The sequence below is a fragment of the Fragaria vesca genome, linkage group LG5 (genome assembly GCF_000184155.1).
Source record: "Fragaria vesca subsp. vesca linkage group LG5, FraVesHawaii_1.0, whole genome shotgun sequence".
NCBI lineage: Eukaryota > Viridiplantae > Streptophyta > Magnoliopsida > Rosales > Rosaceae > Fragaria > Fragaria vesca.
The window spans coordinates 4,846,837-4,866,107 of record NC_020495.1 but is presented as its reverse complement, the minus strand read 5'-3'; the positions used below and the strand labels follow the sequence as shown (position 1 = coordinate 4,866,107).

Here is a 19,271-nt window from a genome sequence, read left to right as displayed (position 1 = left end):
AGTTTGATGAATGTGTTGAATTGGATAAAACTATTTGGTAATCATCCTTTAGATTAAATATGGACTCTCTTTTTATGTTATTTGTTACAGTTATGCAATTGCTTAATTTTTAAACATTATTTAAGCAATGTGATGAATTTATTCATATTTGAGCATTTTTTTTATTAATCAGAAATATATAAATAAGTAATTATATTTGCCGTGTCCAAGCCGTGTCAAAAATGTAGTTTTTAAATTTTGCCATGTCACCGTGTCGGTACGTATCGTGTCGCCGTATCCATGTCCGTGTCCATGCAACATAGATGAATACTAATCATGTGGAAAGTCGCATCCCCTGTAACGATGGCAAAGAGTAGTGCATTTTTTTAAAGATGAACCTAATTAGCATCCTTCCTACAATTACAAAGAAACAGCAGTAACTACATGACTTTGACAAAAGCACTGCTCCTGGCTCTTGATTAGCTGTTACGAATTAAGTCTCCCAAAATTAGTCTATTGTAGGATGTAGGTGTACATTAGGCAACAATACTATAGGCAGCGATAGTAATAAAAGAACCACAGATGAGTTGCACACTGTCTCCCACAAAAGCACAACTGCTGAAGCGGAAACAAATAATATGGAACCTAATACGACTGAATTCAGTCCATCCCATATCACCCACACACAGCAGAATGTTGGTCTTTGAACTGCAGACAACATGTTTAACATTCCTCAGATTGCTTACATAACCCATCTTATTCACCTGATGTTCCAAATTTGATATCTGCCAGATTAAAACAATTTGTAAGAAAAAGTAAAATTTATGACACAGAGTGACCAATTACAAGGAACATCTATGAGAAAGATAAAAGGATCGACATACATTCAAGATTACAGGAGGTTAACAACAATTTACTTCATTAGACAAACACGGAATGGCCGCCCAAAGCCATTAATCAAATATTGTAAGCGAATAGTCAGCAAAACACAGGATCCGCTTAGCAGCCACCGATACATAAATGACGAAATCCAGAGTGCCTTTATTCAGAATTGTCACAATGAGTGTTCCCTTGGTAGTTCTTGTAAATTGAAATCAAAGTAAATTACCCCTGTGCTATACATGTTTACAGTAGGACAAAAGGCTAAGGTGAGATGCACATCCATATAGGTATAACCTTCAAGTCTTTAGCAACCCATACTTCTCCTTTTCTTTTTGTCTTTCCCGCTCCTACTATATAAGTGATAAGTTCATCACAAAGCCAAAGGGACTCGGCACAAGCACACAAACCACAAACATAACAAAATCGCATCCCCCTCCTTTTATGTAATTAATAAGTTCATCACAAAGCCAAAGGGACTCGGCACAAGCACACAAACATAACAAAATCACATCCCCCCTTAAAATCCCCAGAAAAGTTGAGGGATTCTACCGAATCCTACCCTATCACTATACGCCAAGGCCCTTCGTGTAACTAATAAGTGAGTCCCTGATACTTGTGTGCTTGTGACTCCTGTTGCCATCTATCAATTACATTATTTCACATGACTTATGTGTTTGGTGAGTATGGTAGGATTGACATGTGACAATTCTTTCACACACATGCCTATTATAATATTTAGGACCATAATCTTTTCACAGATTTTGAATTTCATGTTGATACAGGGGATTTGATTTCATACCTATGGAGCTGAATCTTCAGAGAATCTAGCATCAAAAGGAGCTGATTGATGAGAATGTGCTGAACCAGAGGCTGTACCAGAACCATGTTGAAGTTCTATCACAAGCCATCGAACAGCTTTACTCATCTGTTCCAATCGAACTGCACTGATGGGTGGGAGACCAGTTGTGGTAGTCTGCCCAGACTTCCCTACCACAGGGCCGGTTGCCTCATCCACCAGACACTCTGAGCCAATCCTTTGCTTCACAGACTCCACAAACTCCTCTGCTTGATCACAAGTCACTCTGAAAAGTTCCCACTTCTGCTTAAAGCTCTCTAGAGCAGTGTCTGTGGCGGTTGTTTTTTGGCCCCCAGAAGTTTCCTTGGCTTCGAGCACATTAGCTGCTGCAACAACAAACTCTTGGTATGCATTGTTTAGAGAATCCACAATGTTGTCCATCTTCGGGCCAAGCAGTTGTCAATATTAGAAAAATATTAGTGAACTGCAAGTAATTGAGGAAATGAGAAACGAAGTAAAACCATAAATGAGGTAATGGACTAGCCAATGAGAGTAAGTAAAACCATATATGCTTAAGTTAAGATCAACAAACAGACCGGACCAAAAATAACTATAGGGTTTAGGGTTTATATTCTCCTCCTCTTTAGTATGATGGAAAAAAAAAAATAAATAAAAATCAGATTATTTCAAGAATCATGTTCTTTTATACTCCGAAGGCACTGATGTTTACAAACTCAAAAGGAACTGCTTTTTTAGCAACACAGATACAGACTGCTTCACATTTAACAAACCTAAGCCATATATAAGTAAATTACTCAGCCTTTGGGATTGGAACATGAGTGAAATTGCACATTAACATCTGATTGTGTTACAACATCAACCTTATCAACATGCAAAACAAAAGAACCTAAAGTTACAGTACCCACCTAAAACAGACCCATACCAGAGTAAAAAAAAGAAAAAAGAAGCAAACGCTGACAGTAGCTCTTATAAATTCGATCCAAGGCATCTCAAAATCACAGACAAACTTACCATAGGCACCTTAAAATCTCATACCCAAAACGAAAAAGGCACCTCGAAAGCGTAGGATCAGCAGAGACATACATAGTTCATTACAAATCATAATCAGATCACCAATGCAATAAGACTCAATTGTGTGCGACAATCAGTGTCAAGACGGGCTAATGTGTTTGTACTTTTCTTCTATGTGTTTGTGGCTGGGGCTCGTCATAATAGGAAGCTGAATATTTTTACGTGTGACATGCCAAGGGTATCAAAAATTTAAACCAAAAGGACTTTATGCATTCAGATACATTTAGGAAGACAATATTAGACCGAAGGTCTGAAACCCTGAATAAAGGCCTCAACTTTCCCACATTAATATCATGAAGATATTAAAAGAAAAAGTTCCTGCAACATTTAGGCTTCTGGTTTTGACCTTGTTCAATCATTTACAAAAGAAACCAAAAGAAATAATAGCTTTAAATGGTACCCAAGAAATCTGGGAGTTTTACATGCTATGTACAAAAAGCAGATCACATTTGCATGCATCTTGTCATAATATTGATGAATGTAGGATAAGAGATGAGTAATATAAGTACATTCATCACATTAAATGAATATGAGATCAGATGCTTAACTGAACAGTTAAAAAAATCCCATATAACTATATAACAACTGCGGTTAGATCTATGATGAACTATATAACAAATATGGTTAGATCTGCCAATCCAGTGCTGTTTCTAATCGTGTTTGTACATCCTTTTTCAGTTGCCATTTAATCATAGGATTGACTAAAGTCATGGGGGCCTCTTTGCTATAGTCTTGCATCCAATTTTGAAACATCATCTCTACAATAAACGCTAGTCTAGTGTGGCACTATGGTTAAATTTTAAAGCCTGAATGCCAATAAGAAACAGTACAAACATTTAAAAAAAAGGCATTGTTGCCAACCTTCAAATGTTGAAGGAACATTAATAGCAGACGACCAAAATGAGCAAACAATAAGATTAAACACACACACGCACACAAAAAAAAAAGTAGCAGCTAATCACAGCAATCAGGAAATTCGACGTCACACTTGGGCATCACACTTGTTTGGCAATTCGTGTATTTTCATTCAAAGCAAAAGCTACCCTTACTTAATAAATTTGATGGCATATATCGACAAATATTGAAATGAAGGTTCGAATGAAAACCCAGAAATATAATTCACATCGAGTAAAGCTTGGGAAAACTCATAAAACAAACGATTCGCAATTAATCATTCACTTGAAACCAGTGCAATCGATCACTGATACTCTCTAGCAGAAATAAAACCTCTCAAAAATCAACAGAAACAGAAAAGAAAACCCACAAAAGAAGCAAAACCCAGAGATGGAAACAAATGGTTTAAGCGTGATATTGAATTTTCTCATACAGAAACTTACCAAGAGCGTGTGATGTTCTTGAACCTGATCAGAGATTTTCGCTGTTCTCGAGGTGGGTAGCAATCTCAGGAGAACGACAATCAGGTCAACGACGAAAGAGAAGAATAGAAGAGTTTAAATTTGGTGAGGAGATCGACGATGAGGAGGGTGCCTTGGGAAGGAGTGTGGAGGAGGAGAAGGGAGGCGATAAGTTTGGGGAGGGAGAGGCCGGAGGAGAGGATCACTAGGCCGGAGCCGTTGGGTGGGTTTTCGAGGAGGTCGGCGATTATGTGCTCATCATTTACTACCCCTCCATCCAATTTTTGTTATTTTAGAGTTTTAAAATTAACTAATTTATTTATTAAAATTTTAATATCGACCGACTTTAGATTTTAATTTTTAAAATTAATTTATGTTTAGATTAAAAAAATAAATAAATAAAAATGTAGCAAATTGGTTAATTTTAAAAATATAAGGTAACAAATCGACATAAATAATACATATAGTAGCAAATTAGGTAATTATAAAAACCTAAGGTAACAAATTGATTAAAATGAAAGTTAAGGTAACAAATTGACACCAACATGAAAAATATGGTAACAATTTAGCGAAAAAACCTTTTTTAATAAGGGCAATAACGGCCGTTCTCATGCCTTAACCATTAACGAAACCATAAAATACATATGTGTTATAACAATCATCATTTAGCAAGGCAATTTCAAAAAAAAAAAAAAATCATTTAACAAGGAGTGTATCATTGGCTACTCCATTTGCTTTATAATTTTGATGACATACCGGAAAAACAATGCTCAAGCGGAGCCATAAGATATTATGTCTATTAGCTTCTCACTATGTTAAAGTACTACCAGTGACACTAAGTTTCATTTTGGCACTAGGAGGCTGCGACCATTTGACAAAATAAGAAACTCGCAACCTACCTAAGACATCATGGTACACAGAGTATGCAGGTCGAGACAACACCACATCCTGAAACCAAATAAAGGTCACGACTTATTGAAAACAAAAAACAAACTACAACTAAAAATCCAAAATAATTTGAAATACAAACCAAAACAGCCCAACACCAAAACAAAATAAGGAGGCTGCAACCATTTGACAAAATAAGGAACTCACAGCCTACCTAAGACATCATGATACATTGAGTACGCAGGCCGAGACAACACCACATCCCGAAACCAAATAAAGGTCACGACTTATTGAAAGCAAAAAACAAACTACAACTAAAAAGCCAAAATGATTTGAAATACAAACCAAAACAGCCCAACACCAAGACCTAGGCTCAAAATTCCTACAAGAGTGAGAGGAAGCCCAACCCGACCCAACTGAGCTCTTGTCGCCGTTCCATAGTCGCACCACCACCCATATTAGATCGGTCCTCCACCGTTGTCACAATCAGCGCTGATTCCATACAGTTCACTGGACATGGGACACCAACGCCAAATTACCGATCAGATCGAATCGATCTAGTCTGCGTTTGACCCAATTGATCGACGCAGATCAGATCGATCTACCCATTGGCCTTGAACCCAGAGAGGATAGATCTCTGATCCTAGCTTCCATTTGTCGCGCGATCGACACCTTCCAAGAGCTGTGGCCCTGCGAGAAGCCGTGTAGGTCGTCTGCTTCTCCATCCACTCCCATCCTCCACCGTTGACAATATAAACCATGCATGTTGGTCATGAGAACCTCCATTTACCACTTTTTACACAAAAATAAACCTAAATCTCACCACTGACTAGCCAAGGGGCAACAAACACGACCCGTCCAACAACGACATCGTTAGGACGTGTCGTCGGACGGAGAAAAAAAATACAAAGAGAGGCTACAAGCGCTTGGAGGCGCGTTTTATGATTTAAGCTTTGTTTTTATTAAATAATAATAGATTTTTGGTTGTTTTGACGTCATCTCACCCTTTAGTATATAGTAAATTTCAATTTCTAGGCCCATACTGTAAACATCACTATATATAACTTCATTCCATTAAATTGAAAAGGAAACTAAAAGAAGGCTTTTTTAAGACGATGGAAAACCGAAATTTGGTGTTGAGTGCTCACCATGATATCAATGAAAACAATTATATAGACTAACTACATATTGAGACAACAAACAGCTCGATAAGGCTAGGGTGTGTTAATGCATGTGATGCATTAACTTTCTCCTAAAATTGTAAAATGAGTCCTCAAAGTAGTAATTATAGTCCTCAAAGTTGTAATATGAGTCCTTAAAGTTGTAAAAAAAATTAGTTACAACATTATTCCTCATGTGTCCTTAGTGGTAATTGATTCCTCAAAGTTGTAATACGAGTCCTCAAAATTATAATACGAGTCCTCAAAATTGTAACTTTTTTTAATCACTTTGAGGTTTGAGGAATCAATTATCGCTTTAAGCACATATTTTACCACTTTAAATAATGAGGATTAATGTTGTAATTATATAATTTTACAACTTTAAGGACTCATATTACAATTTCGATAACTAATATTACTACTTTGAGAACTCATTTTATAACTTTATGATAAAGTTGATGCATCACATGCATTAACACATTATAGAATTTTCCTAAACAGTTAAGAGCAAAAAGAATAAGGGTTACACATCCATAATGTATGATATTAATCAAAACACAAGCCGAACGAAGGGTCAACCAGTACATAACTAAGATTGGACTTTATAGGTCTTGAGGAACCAAAGAAGGGAATTGAGAAAAAAAAAAATATAAGGTCCACAATGCGTTCGGTTTGTTCAGATTCATTAGACCAGGTTAAAGTTCCATACCCCTAAACCAGATTCTTAACAAGCCTAACACGAACCAGGATCAACAAGACAACAAACAGTAAAACCACCACTGAAACAATCACTTTTGTTGCTGAGGACATAACTCGTGCTTAAATGCCAAGGAGAATCCTTCACATTTTATATGTTTATAGGCATAATACTCCAATAACATATGCTCATCTTCAAAGCCTGGTGCATGTTGAGACTAAAAATATATGTGGACCATATAAGTGAAAAGGAGCAACGATAACAAGGAAAAAAGATGCAGGTTCGTACTGGGAAAATCAAGACTAATCAGAATGTAAAAATGAAGACAAAAAAGCTCCACAAATTTAGTGGTTCTCACTGTGAGACACAATATAAAGCGTGTTAAGAGACCAGAACAAAGTGGAGATCTGTTTTTACCTGATTTGAAATAAAAGTGCAGATCGATTACAAGCTTCAACGATTAAGGACTTTTATTTGTTGAGCAATACCATCCAAATTGGTTTCTATCAATAGCTGGTTTTTATCAATAGCTTCATGACCAAATTCGTGTTTTGCTAGGTTGAGAATACGGTGGGAATGAAACGAGAAAGAAACTAGGTGCCTCCCAGGTTTCGGGACGATGAGTGTGAATTGAAATTTTGCTCGAGGATATGGGTGTCCAAGTCAAATGCCTAAAGTTTGATTTCGTAAACAATAATGCTTTGACAACTAAAAAAGGGAAAAATTTTGTATGCACGACATGCAAATAGACTGTGCATGTCTAATAAATCTTAATCATTCATATAGTGTCGTGAATTTACACGCTGTACACAGAAGACTCATTGCTAAAAAGATATCAAATATAGAAGTAATACAGTTCACTTAGCATAAAACCGAGCAATCCTAAATATCAAAAAATTTTGAACTGCAGTTGTTACGATTTTGTTCATTCATCGGATGGTATGTAGGCAAATCTAGCGACCTATTAGATGCAACCACAAATTTAAATCGAGTTTCTGACTCCACTAATTAAATTCATCCAATCTAAATTTGTAGTTGCATCTAGCGACCCATAACCACAAATTTAAATTGAGTTTTTAACTCCACCGGTCATATTCATCCAATCAAAATTGCTGACTACACCCCTTAAATTCACCCAAACACCACCGAAATTAAAAATCACTTCCAGATTACTCAAACAATTCAAGGGCTTTAAACCCTCACATATATCTCAAACACGTACAAATCCGAAGTAAATAGCATCTCAGTACCCATTTTAATCCTAAAAGCCGGAACTACATGTGGTTTGATGTGGTTTGATCATGCAAGGGTATACAAGCAATATGAAGTTAGACAATTTAGATACTACCACCTCTTAAATATTATTATTTCAAAACCGAAACTCTCTAATGAGTTATTCACATCTTGGGACTCTTGATCTATGAGTGGCTTGATCCCTTCCAGGGTACATAGACAACCTATTACAAAATTTGGGTACATCCACAAAAACAAATGAACACACATTGGTTTATTTATAAGTGGAATAAAAAAGTGTTCCCCTGTAATGAGGGATTGTAATTAAAAGACATTTAATGAGAAATTTTTAAAAATAACCATTGTTTCTGTTTGATCACCAAATTGATTTTTAATCTTGTTTTCTAATTTAGTTGAAAAAATAACCTTTTAAGAGTATAAAATGTCTTTGTTGCCCTTAATAAACCCTTGATATCTTCTACAACAAAAACCCAGTAGTCAAAACTTAAGCTCAATCTCTTACTGACTATATATGAAACATGATAGCAATAAAAAAAATAAAAAATTAATCTTTGCTCAAGGTATGTACATCGGTCGATAATCTCTTTGAGTTTCTTTTCTATAATTGGATTATAGTTTACAAGTCAACTAAATTCTGGTGCTTGAGATTTGATTATGTTGTGGAAGAATTAGGGTTTTCTTCAGAACTCTTCAAGAAGATGGATATGATACGTTGAAATTGATTAATTAGAGTTTTAATTATTTGCAAGTATGATCGTCTCGTCTGGTACAAATATGATTTTGTGCTTCTTCATTTTCGTTAAATACCAATGGATTAAGGGGTAAGAGTTTTCTTTGTTATGATGAGTATCGTCAAGTTCATCAAGAATGATCAATCAAAGCAGCCTCAAAGAAATTTTAGAGAGAAAAAGAGAAGCAGCACTATAAACTCAATAATATGACAAGTATCATTCTCCTCTCCATTCGTTTAGTGGGAAAAAGAAGGAAAGACAATCGAGTGCTACCAAAATTCTGTAGCATCAAGAGCTTACTAGAATACTAGTTTTCATATCCTCCTATATAATCATGTTTTCATATCCTCCTATATAATCATGTAGAAAAAATTAATGAAGATGGGAGGAAGTTATTGTTTGATCATGGATTCATGGTACTCCATTCTTGAATAGTAACAACAACTAGTACTGAGGTTTTGGGGCTTGCCTGTGAGCAGAAATCAAAAGGTTTGTGCTTCCAAAACTAACAATGTAAGATTCATGATGCATAGTAGTGTAAGAGTATAATAAAGGGGTTTAATGACAGTTTACCTTTTTAAAAGGTCATTTTTCAATTAAGAAACATGGTCAGAAATCAATTTGATGATAAAAAAAGAGTTATTTCTCAAAATTTATCATATTCTATCTTGAATGAGTCGAACCTGAAATGACTAAAACTCTATTCTATTACGTTGTGTTTGAATAAAGTAACACTACCAGAAGAAAAGCTTTAGCCGACGAAAAAAAAAAAACCAGGCCGACGAAGCATTGTTTCGTCGGCTAAGTTAAATTTTCGTCGGCTATGGTAAACTTTAGCCGACGGAAAAGCCGAACGGAAAAAAAAAGTCGTCGGCTAAAAAATTTATTTTGTCGGCTAAAGATCACAGACTATGGCCGACAAAATATTTAAAAGTTTAGCCGACGAAATTAACATGTCGTCGGCTAAAGTGCTTTATATTTGCAGATCTGGACAGCAGCAGCTCATCTGGGAAAAAAAACGGGAGAAGAAAAAACGGGAGAAAAAGTTTGGATGTTGTCGAAATCTGTCCATAATTAGTTTGTGGAGCTATATATATAGGTACGTATATGTATATATATGTTGATTAATTGAGTTTTATTTGAGTTGATCGATTTTAAGTGTGATTGAGCTTATTGATTTTGAGTGTGATTGAGTTGATTGATTTTGAGTACGTTTGATGTATATATATATGTGTTGATCGATTTGGTTGATGATTTAAATTGATCATATATATGAATTAATTTGTTGTTAATAAATAGTAGATATATATATGTTAATTAATTTATAATATTGTGTTGATATGGTATGAAGTTGTTGATGATATATATGAGTTGATGATGATTTTGTGATGATGTTGATATATAATATTGTTATGAGTTGATTGATTTTGAGTACGTTGGATGTGTATATATATATATATATGTTGATCGATTTGGTTGATGATTTGATATAATATATATGAAGTTATTTATAAATAGTAGATATATATATGTTAATTAATTTATAATATTGTGTTGATGGTATATATGTCAATAATGATTTTGTGATGATGTAGATATATATATATAATATTGTTATGTAATTATTAAGTGTATATATATATATGTGTGTGTGTTAATTAATTTGTTATTAATTAGTTGTAGTACGTAGCTAGAATATATACTAAATGAATTAAGATTTTATATATGGCATGAAATTTCATTAATAATTAGCTAGCGTTATACATATATATTTTGTTATATTTCAGGATATGGATAAGAGTTGGATTTCGCTTCCAAAATGGGATAAAAGATACGGTGCAGGAGTTATGAGTTTTATAGAATATGCGCTGGCTAATGCTAACGGGAATACAATTTTCTATTGCCCGTGCACGAAATGTCAGTGTCGCAGCGATATGCATCGATTTTCCATTGACAAAGTATGGCAGCATCTGAGGAGTAACGGGTTTTGGGAGAAGTACACATGTTGGTTATATCACGGTGAAACATCATCAGGGGGTCCGCATGATCATGGCCAATTTTCTGAGACGGGCAGTACATCCAACGATCCAACAACGGCATTCATGAACGACATGTTTCCTTATGAGAGCGGTGTATGTGCTCAAGGACAGTATATGCTTGACCCGGTGCAGCCCTTCCCTAGAGCTGTCAACACTGCTGGTATTGAAAAGTACAACAAACTGCTTGCTTTCCAACAGACCCCTGTGTACCCCGGTTGTCAGAAGACCGTTCTTGAAAGTGTGATGGACGTAATGAAGATTAAAGTTGAGACAAAATCGACCGTGAAGGCTGTTGATGATTATCTACAGTACACTGCTTCGATGCTGCCCCACGGTCATCGTCTTCATACCACTCATCGTAAGGTCCGATGTATCCTGAAAGATCTTGGGCTTTCCTACATCAAGATCCATGCATGCAGATATGACTGCGTTCTCTTCTAGGGTAAAGATCTAGAAGGGAATGACCTTGGTGGCCTTGACGCATGTCCGGTATGTCACACTGACAGGTATAAGCTGACTCCTGCAGGCAACAGGAAACCTGTGAAGGTACTTCGGTATTTCCCTTTGAGGGATAGGCTGGAGCGGTTGTACATGTCTTCACACACGGCCGAAGCTATGAGATGGCACGCTGATAGGGAATTGCATGACGAAGATACCCTTATACACCCTGCTGACGGGGAGGCTTGGAAGCATATAGATAGAGAGTTTCCTCATTTTGCGTCAAAGGTCCGAAATGTGAGGCTCGGGCTCTCATCCAACGGGTTCAACCCTTTTGGCAACATGAGTCTTCAATACAGTGTATGACTGGTGATTTTGGTATCGTACAACCTTCCTCCATGGATGTGCATGAAGAAGGAATACAATATGTTGAGTTTGTTGATTCCGGGGCCCGGTTATCCAGGGAAGTGTCTCGATGTGTATTTGAGACCTTTGATTGAAGAGCTTCAGTTTTTGTGGGACGTTGGTCATCCCACTTATGACAAGTACATGCACGAGATGTTCCAGATGCATGTCATGGTTGTTGGTACCATCAGTGATTTTCCTACCCGTGGGATGTTGTCGGGCAACGTTGTTAGGGGATACAAGGCTTGTCCAGAGTACCTTAGCGACGAGGGGAGCAGCAGTCATTGCAACAAGATATGCAGATTGGGTCACCGTGCTTTCCTTCCATATAATCACGAATGGCGGTTCGATGAAAAGGCATTTGATGGGACCGTAGAACACGGTGTGCCTCCCAGAAGATGGACGGGGGAAGAAATTTTAGCAGTGCTTAATGAGTACGATTTTGGGCAGCTCAGCAATCATCCCAACATTATGGCGGCAATACCTGAAAGACCCGACATGTACAAATTCTGGACACATAAGAGCATATTCTGGGAACTCCCAATTAGGCAAAGGTGAGGGAACTAGTGACGAGGTGATGAGTGCTATAGTGAGGGAGACATGGCCGGACACGCAGGAGGAAGAGATGTCCGAAGCCATTTCCCGGATCGACACTTTAGATCCGAGGGTTGGGGCGAGGATCATGAGCACAGCCTTCCCACCACGAGAAAACAACTTCTACTGCCGGGGTCTAGGAAAGAAGGGCCAGGGGGGTCCTGAAGACCACTCCAGGATTTCAACGAAAGGCAGCCTCGACCAGCAGCAGGACGACTCAACTAGAGTCGGAAGTTGAGAGACTACGGGAACAGCAAGTCGCTCAGGCTGACGCTCATGTTGCTCAAGCTGCCACTCATGCCGCCCAGATCGCCGAATATAGAGCCTATGCTAGAGCCCTACATGCTGCCCAGCAGGCCCAGCATCAGCAGATGTTCCAGTGCTTCCAGGATTTTACAGCTGCCCAGCTTCAGGGACTTCCACCTCCGCCCATGCCTGCGCCTATACAGTTACCTCTGCCGTCGCAATCTCCTCACCAGCAGGCCCCAGAATCGGATATTGATTTAGACCATCTAGATTTTGTGTAGTTGATACCTTATATAGTTTTATGTGCTTCTTGTTGGTTATATATATGGAATTGTTTTGGTGTTTTTTGCAGCTTGCTTGGAATAGTAATTTAGAAATTTCGCGTATTTTTTTTACTGGAATGGAGTTATAGCCGACAAAACATGCCACAATTCGTCGGCTATAGTATTTTTAATTTTTTTCCATAGGGTTTAGCCGACGAATTATGGCATGTTTCGTCGGCTAAACCATACTTTAGCCGACGAATATCTCTGTTCCGTCGGCTAAAGTCTGGGAGTAAAGCCGACGAATATTTCTGTTACATCGGCTTAAGTCTGGGAGTATAGCCGACGAAAAAGGATGTCGTCGGCTAAAGTCTGGAACAGTAGCCGACGAAATATTTTGGTCTACTTAAATGCATGAACAAAAGCCAACGACAAAATAGTTCGTCGGTTAAAGTCTGGATAATAGCCGACGATGGTCTCTAGGTTCGTCGGCTAAAGCCATCGCCGACGACCCTTTCCCGACGACACTATAGCCGACGAAGGCTCGTCAGCTAAGACTTTAGCCGACGAATTAGGATAACAGGCCGACGAAAATTTTTCGTTGGCTAAAGTGCTTGTCCTGGTAGTGTAATTTCAATTTCTATAGAAATTTCAAAATCATGAGAATTACAATTCCATGAATTTAAATTCTATTAATTGAGAATTCAATTGTTAATTTGGATTTCATGATGTAGAGTTTTTAAATAGATACCATGGATTTCTCATAGGGAAAATTCCTCCTATGGTACCTGATGTATGACCAATTAGACAGTTTGGTACCTAACGTTTAAAAGATGACACTTTGGTACCTCAAGTTATGTTTTGTTTGACAGTTTGATATTTCCGTTAACTTTTCAGTTAGATATGAAGGTAAAATTGACATTTAAGTGTTATTTATAAATATAAACATAAAAAATCATGAGTTATGTGGGTAGATGACCGTTAGTATAATTATGTAACGTGTTATTTTATTTACGATTTACGATGTAACCGTGCAAGAATTTATTCTTATTTAATAAAAAATTGTCAGCTAACTTAAAAAAAAAGAAAAAGTAACGCAATATAAATAGTAAAGAAATTAATTTAACTATCAAATTTAATTAATGATAGATTTCATTTTAACACCCATTGTTTTTAGAAAACCGTCGATACGCCCACAGTCGCTCATTGTTTTTGACAAAACCACTTGTTCTCGAAGTTTCTCAATTGCTTACATAAAGAAGAATTAAATTCAGTTTACCCAATTGTAGTTTAAATGTGAATTCATGTTAGTACCTAAACTTTCAATTTTATCAGATTACTCCCCGAGCTCTTGTTTTTCTAATAATTTAGCTTATCAACCCTCAAAACATTATCACACGTCATCAAATTTCAACGTCCCAATTGGACGGAGCATGAGTAATAGGAGACGGCAGACAGAAAAATAAGAGCTCGGGGGGTAATCTGATGAAATTAAAAATTTAGGGACTAACATGAATTCACCTCTAAACTACAGTGGGATAAACTGAATTTAATTCTAAAAATAACATTGTTACTCTTCTAATTTGTGCCCAATATTTCCAATTCTCACAAACTTACAGAGATGGAGAAACCTTTCGAGGCATATGATGAGGAGAAAGATGATGTTGCAACCAAACAACCTGATTATATGTATAATCAACACTCATCAAATCAATGATCTACCAGTTCAGAGGTAAAACTCACAACCTAATTTAATCATCATTTCTCTCCATATAATCATCATATATTGTTTCTTTAGATGATGTGAAATTAATAGATTGGTATCCCACCCTTAAACCATAGTTTGGGTAATCCGCAATCAAGCGTCATTTTTATTAGGGAAAATGCCCATTTAGTTCGATTCCTTAACGATCATCAATTTAACTAAAATTTGTATAATTGATCAACTTATGTAGATCTAAAAACTGAACGATTAAGATAAAAATGTAATTGAAAAGAGGGTGTTATAAACGCTTAATGAAAAAGTCATCGACTAATCCTTAATTAAGTGGTTCTCATTAGAATCCCTCCCGTAAAATACCATAATTAACATAGAATTTTTTTCTTGTCACGAAAGCCAACAGTGTGACCAGAACCTTCCTTACAAATCATGATCTACTGTGATTTCAAAATCATTTTAAGTAGAAAACCTTCATAACGCATAACAAAAACCTAGGACATGAAACTCAAGCTCCAATTAATAAGAAGCAGATGCAAACTGCTTAATTCCCCTATAATTCATATTTACAACATTCCCCTATAATTCATATTTACATCAAATCCAAAACTCTCTCGGTCTCTCCCACTTGTCTGAGTTCTTTTTCTTTTTTTTGGAATCGGCACTTGTCTGAGTTCTGAGTATTCTTTTTCAACAATTTTTTTTTAGTTTCTTTTTTCTTCTTCTTGGTATTTCTGGAAAAGAAAGAAGACAAACGCTCGATCAAATGAGTTTGTCTAATTCACTTACACTAATTCTGGATCATTCTCGATCTGATTATTTCTTTTTGTTGGTTACAATTATTTCTTTTGACTACTCAATAATCCTATTTAATCTTTTTGATTAATTAATAATGAAAAACACATTTTCCAAGTTAATTTTGCTAACCCATCACATTCTATTATGGTTAATCTGATACATGCATTGTTTCAAGCATTAGCGGGGAACCTAATTGTGATCTTATTATTTTTACATAATTAATACGATAAGACTAGTACTAAAATGCGGGTGTTAATTAATGATATACATAGTATTTGAAAATTCATTAATCATGGGTCTTTACTAAAATTAGATAATTTAGTCTACAATCACATTCTTCAAATGCCATTAATCACCTGATTTTGGACATATATGGGAACTCGATCCACCAGAGAAATAAAAAAAGAGGAGATTTAGATAATTTTGATAGGAGCGGATTTTACGCACCAAGGTGCACTTACACTATTAATGTTTAAGTGCTCAAATCGCAGTATGGGAAGATCGAATGAATACTAAAGACCCTAAATTCATTCATTTCAATTTCATTTTTGATCCGATCAAATTAAACGCCCACATAATAAAAGTACATCTTTTTCGACCTAGTATTCTCATCACCTCTTTAGTTGGAAACACTTGGAGTTATTTTTTTGGGTTTCAATTTTGTCAACGGTATAGTATATATGCATGTAGTGCGATGTAGATGAATAAATCAAAATATTGCATATTAGTTGCTCGGTTTACTTGCACCTTGGTACATAAAAGAATTTTCAATTTTGATATTACAGGTATTTGAGAAAAATCAAGATAAACATGGTCGCTTGAAATGAATAAGCAAAAAGACACGATCTCTAAAACAAACATGCTTAAATTTCGACAGATATGTGAAGTGGATTGCTTGCATGCGCATGTGTGTTAGTGAAAAAGGGTCTATATATAGAAGAGTACCATTAGGCATCAAACTCATTATTTTCAGCCACGCAGGAGAAAGAAGAAAATAAAACAAATCGTTCATCAACAGAAAAAAGAAAAAGATAAAGGAAAAAAGAGAAGATTAAGTAAGAATTTGAATAGGTTTTAAATTTTAAATAGATTTCTAACCAAATCCCAACTCCTTCCCCTATTTAATCTGGATGTCTATCTTCTATCACCTGTCTACATTGAATCAAACCAACTTCCTTCATTTTTGTTAACTCTCTTTCCCCTTCAATTTTTTCTCCCATGGACAACGAGGAGGAAGAAACGCAGAAAGAAATCAAACAAAAACGAAAGAATAGTGACCAATTCGGTGAGTCCTCATCAACCAGAGTTCGGAGCGCGGAGGAGGAGGAGGAGGACATGCTGGAACTTCGTCTCAATTCTCAACGCTCCTCCAGGCCTCGCCCAAGTGCGCCGCCGCAACCACATACCCGAAATCTTGTGCCGCCGGAGCTTCATCAACTCTCCATCACTCACTCTCCCCCAAACCTACAACCACGTGCCCTAAACCCTCCATCAAACCATGTTCATGTCTCAAACACACATCCTGTTTACCGGGGTGAACTCTTGCTGCCTGCCCCAGAGCCCCTTTTTTATCCCCTTAACAGCTTTCATGGCCCTAATCATCCCTCCTTGAATGCACGTCCACCACCTCCACCTCCACCTCCACAGTCGCAGCCATCAGTGATGTTTCATCTAGATATGAGACCAAGAGACGTGCAGGGGCCACAGCCGCAACCACAGGCGGTTTTTCATCAAGATGTGAGGGCAAGATCCGTGCAGAACCCACCTCCAGCGCCACCAGCAGGGGGGCTAAGACCACTGGTGCTTCGGCCTGCCCGTGCTCCTCGCCGGAACCCGACTCAGGCTCCCGGCCAAGGAAGGAGCGAGAAGGTGCCGGCTCCGTTTCCTTGGGCCACCACAAAGCGAGCAACAGTTTACAGCCTCAGTTACCTAGAGGACCATAATATACTGACCATTTCTGGTGAAGTGCAGTGCAAGCGATGTGAGACGCGGTACGAGATCGAGTACAATTTGAAGGATAAGTTTATGGAGGTCGCGACGTACATTGCTCATAACAGGTCGATGATGCATGACCGTGCACCGGATGTGTGGAAGGACCCGGTGCTTCCGACTTGCAAGAACTGCGATCAAGAGAATTGTGCGAAGCCGGTCGTCGCTGACAAAAAGAAAGAAATCAACTGGCTGTTTCTGTTTTTGGGACAGATGCTTGGGTGTTGCACACTGGAACAATTGAAGTATTTCTGTAAGCACACAAAGAATCATCGAACTGGAGCCAAGGACCGGGTTCTTTACCTCACTTATCTGTCTTTGGCCAAACAGCTTGATCCCACAGGTCCTTTTGATCCTTGAGATGAGTTTTAGTTTTAAACCTAGCTATAGGTTGAGTGAAGGCTTCCTTTTTTTTCCTCCTCCATATGCTTTTCATTATGCTTTCAAGTTTGTTGTTACTTTTAGGTGAAATTGAAACTCTATCTTTAAATATGAGTTCAGTGTTTTGGATTTAGGGTTGTGGCATGGTGTGAAATTTTTGAAGGTTTTCAATTCATCCTTTGTGCATTTGGCAGGGAGTTTCTCACAGTATATGTGTTCTAAACTGAGTACTAGCTACCAGAATCCTAATAAATTCAAGGCTAGCTTTTTCATGAGCATATATATTATGAAATATATATTACACACACAGACCCAGTGTACAGAGGTGCCCTTCAAGTTTTATATTGAACCACAAACTCACAAACAAATGGAAAGATCAAATATTGGGATGTGCCAGCCCGACCTAGCCATTTTCATAAACGTTCTTATGCAATGCGCTGTTGTAATTAACTGTATTATCCTGCCAAGTTTCTTCATTGTGATCTGAAAGTATGAGCATGGATTATAGCCTAAGCTAGATAAGCATATATATGATCGATCTATGTCAGTTCATGCCATATTGTTTGAGACTTTGAGTAGATCATGAATTCTATTTAATTAATTGGTTAATGACATATAGTGTTCCACTCCCGGTGTTTCACTATATTGTTATTTGCAATTGCTCTTTTGAGAAAGATTGGTTATAGTTAGTAACTTAGTACGTATTTTATAGCATGGAGGAGTCTGTTGGCCACCAAGTGATTTAACGATTTGATCTCGATCATTATGAGATAAACGTTGAAGATTATAAGATCGAACTCACCAAATTTTCATCCTAATTGTTTTTCTTTTTCTTTTTCACTGAAATTTGATCAGCAAAAAAGTATATTCATATAAATTTTAAGTGAACTCTTTGTAGAGCTCTAAAGACGAACATTGACTTATCTATCAACCCTAGCTAATTTTAAGTGATATAGATAACGTACTGAGTCAAGTACATAACTACGAGAGCCAACAAAGTCTCATATGGAATTGGCCGTTACAACTGTTTGTGACTGAGGCCTGATACAATTAAGTCAATCTCCGTTATGAGCAAAACATGCACGTATTAGACCATTTGATATACCAAATTAACTGTAATTGAAATTTGTTTAGTCCCTATAACTTTTTGTGACTGAGGCCTGATACGATTAAGTCAATCTCCATTATGAGCAAAACATGCATGCACGTACTAGACCATTTGATATACCAAATTAACTGTAATTGAAATTTGTTTAATTCATGTGGTTTGAAGTTGAAATATATATGTTCAGTCCTTGTGGTTTCATTTTGATCTGAATGGTCTTTAAAGTTATGATTTTCCTTCTAGATGGTCTTTCCGTTAATTTTCTCTATTAAAATACTGATGTGACCGTTAAGGACATTTGAATTTTTAACAGCCACGTTAGCGCGCAGTCTAACTGAGAAAATTGACCAAATTACTATTAAGAAGGAAAATCGTGAGTTCGTGACTTTAAAGACCATTCAGATTAAAATAAAACCACAAAGACTAAATAAATGTCGAATTCAAACCACAATAACTATACAA

General features: G+C 37.0%; 1 protein-coding gene across 2 annotated transcripts; it reads right to left on the bottom strand.

Annotated features, from left to right (window-relative positions):
* Nucleotides 1-356: 356 nt before the first annotated feature.
* Nucleotides 357-4,393, bottom strand: LOC101301294 (mediator of RNA polymerase II transcription subunit 32-like). 2 transcript variants are annotated; one of them, XM_004299057.1, is made up of 3 exons: nucleotides 4,087-4,328; nucleotides 1,661-2,141; nucleotides 357-764 (listed from the first exon to the last, which is right to left on the bottom strand). In XM_004299057.1, exon 2 carries the CDS (start codon nucleotides 2,096-2,098, stop codon nucleotides 1,661-1,663), a length of 438 nt encoding a protein of 145 aa, XP_004299105.1. In that variant the 5' UTR covers nucleotides 2,099-2,141; nucleotides 4,087-4,328; the 3' UTR covers nucleotides 357-764. The 2 variants fall into 2 exon arrangements, with proteins under 2 accessions (XP_004299105.1, XP_004299104.1); XM_004299056.1 differs by lacking the exon at nucleotides 357-764 and having other exon boundaries at nucleotides 1,341-2,098; nucleotides 4,087-4,393.
* Between the last annotated feature and the right edge of the window lie 14,878 nt (nucleotides 4,394-19,271).

What these genes read in the sequence shown, in the direction of transcription:
- LOC101301294 (XM_004299056.1), bottom strand. Translation starts at nt 2,098, where the DNA reads ATGGACAACATTGTGGATTCTCTAAACAATGCATACCAAGAGTTTGTT.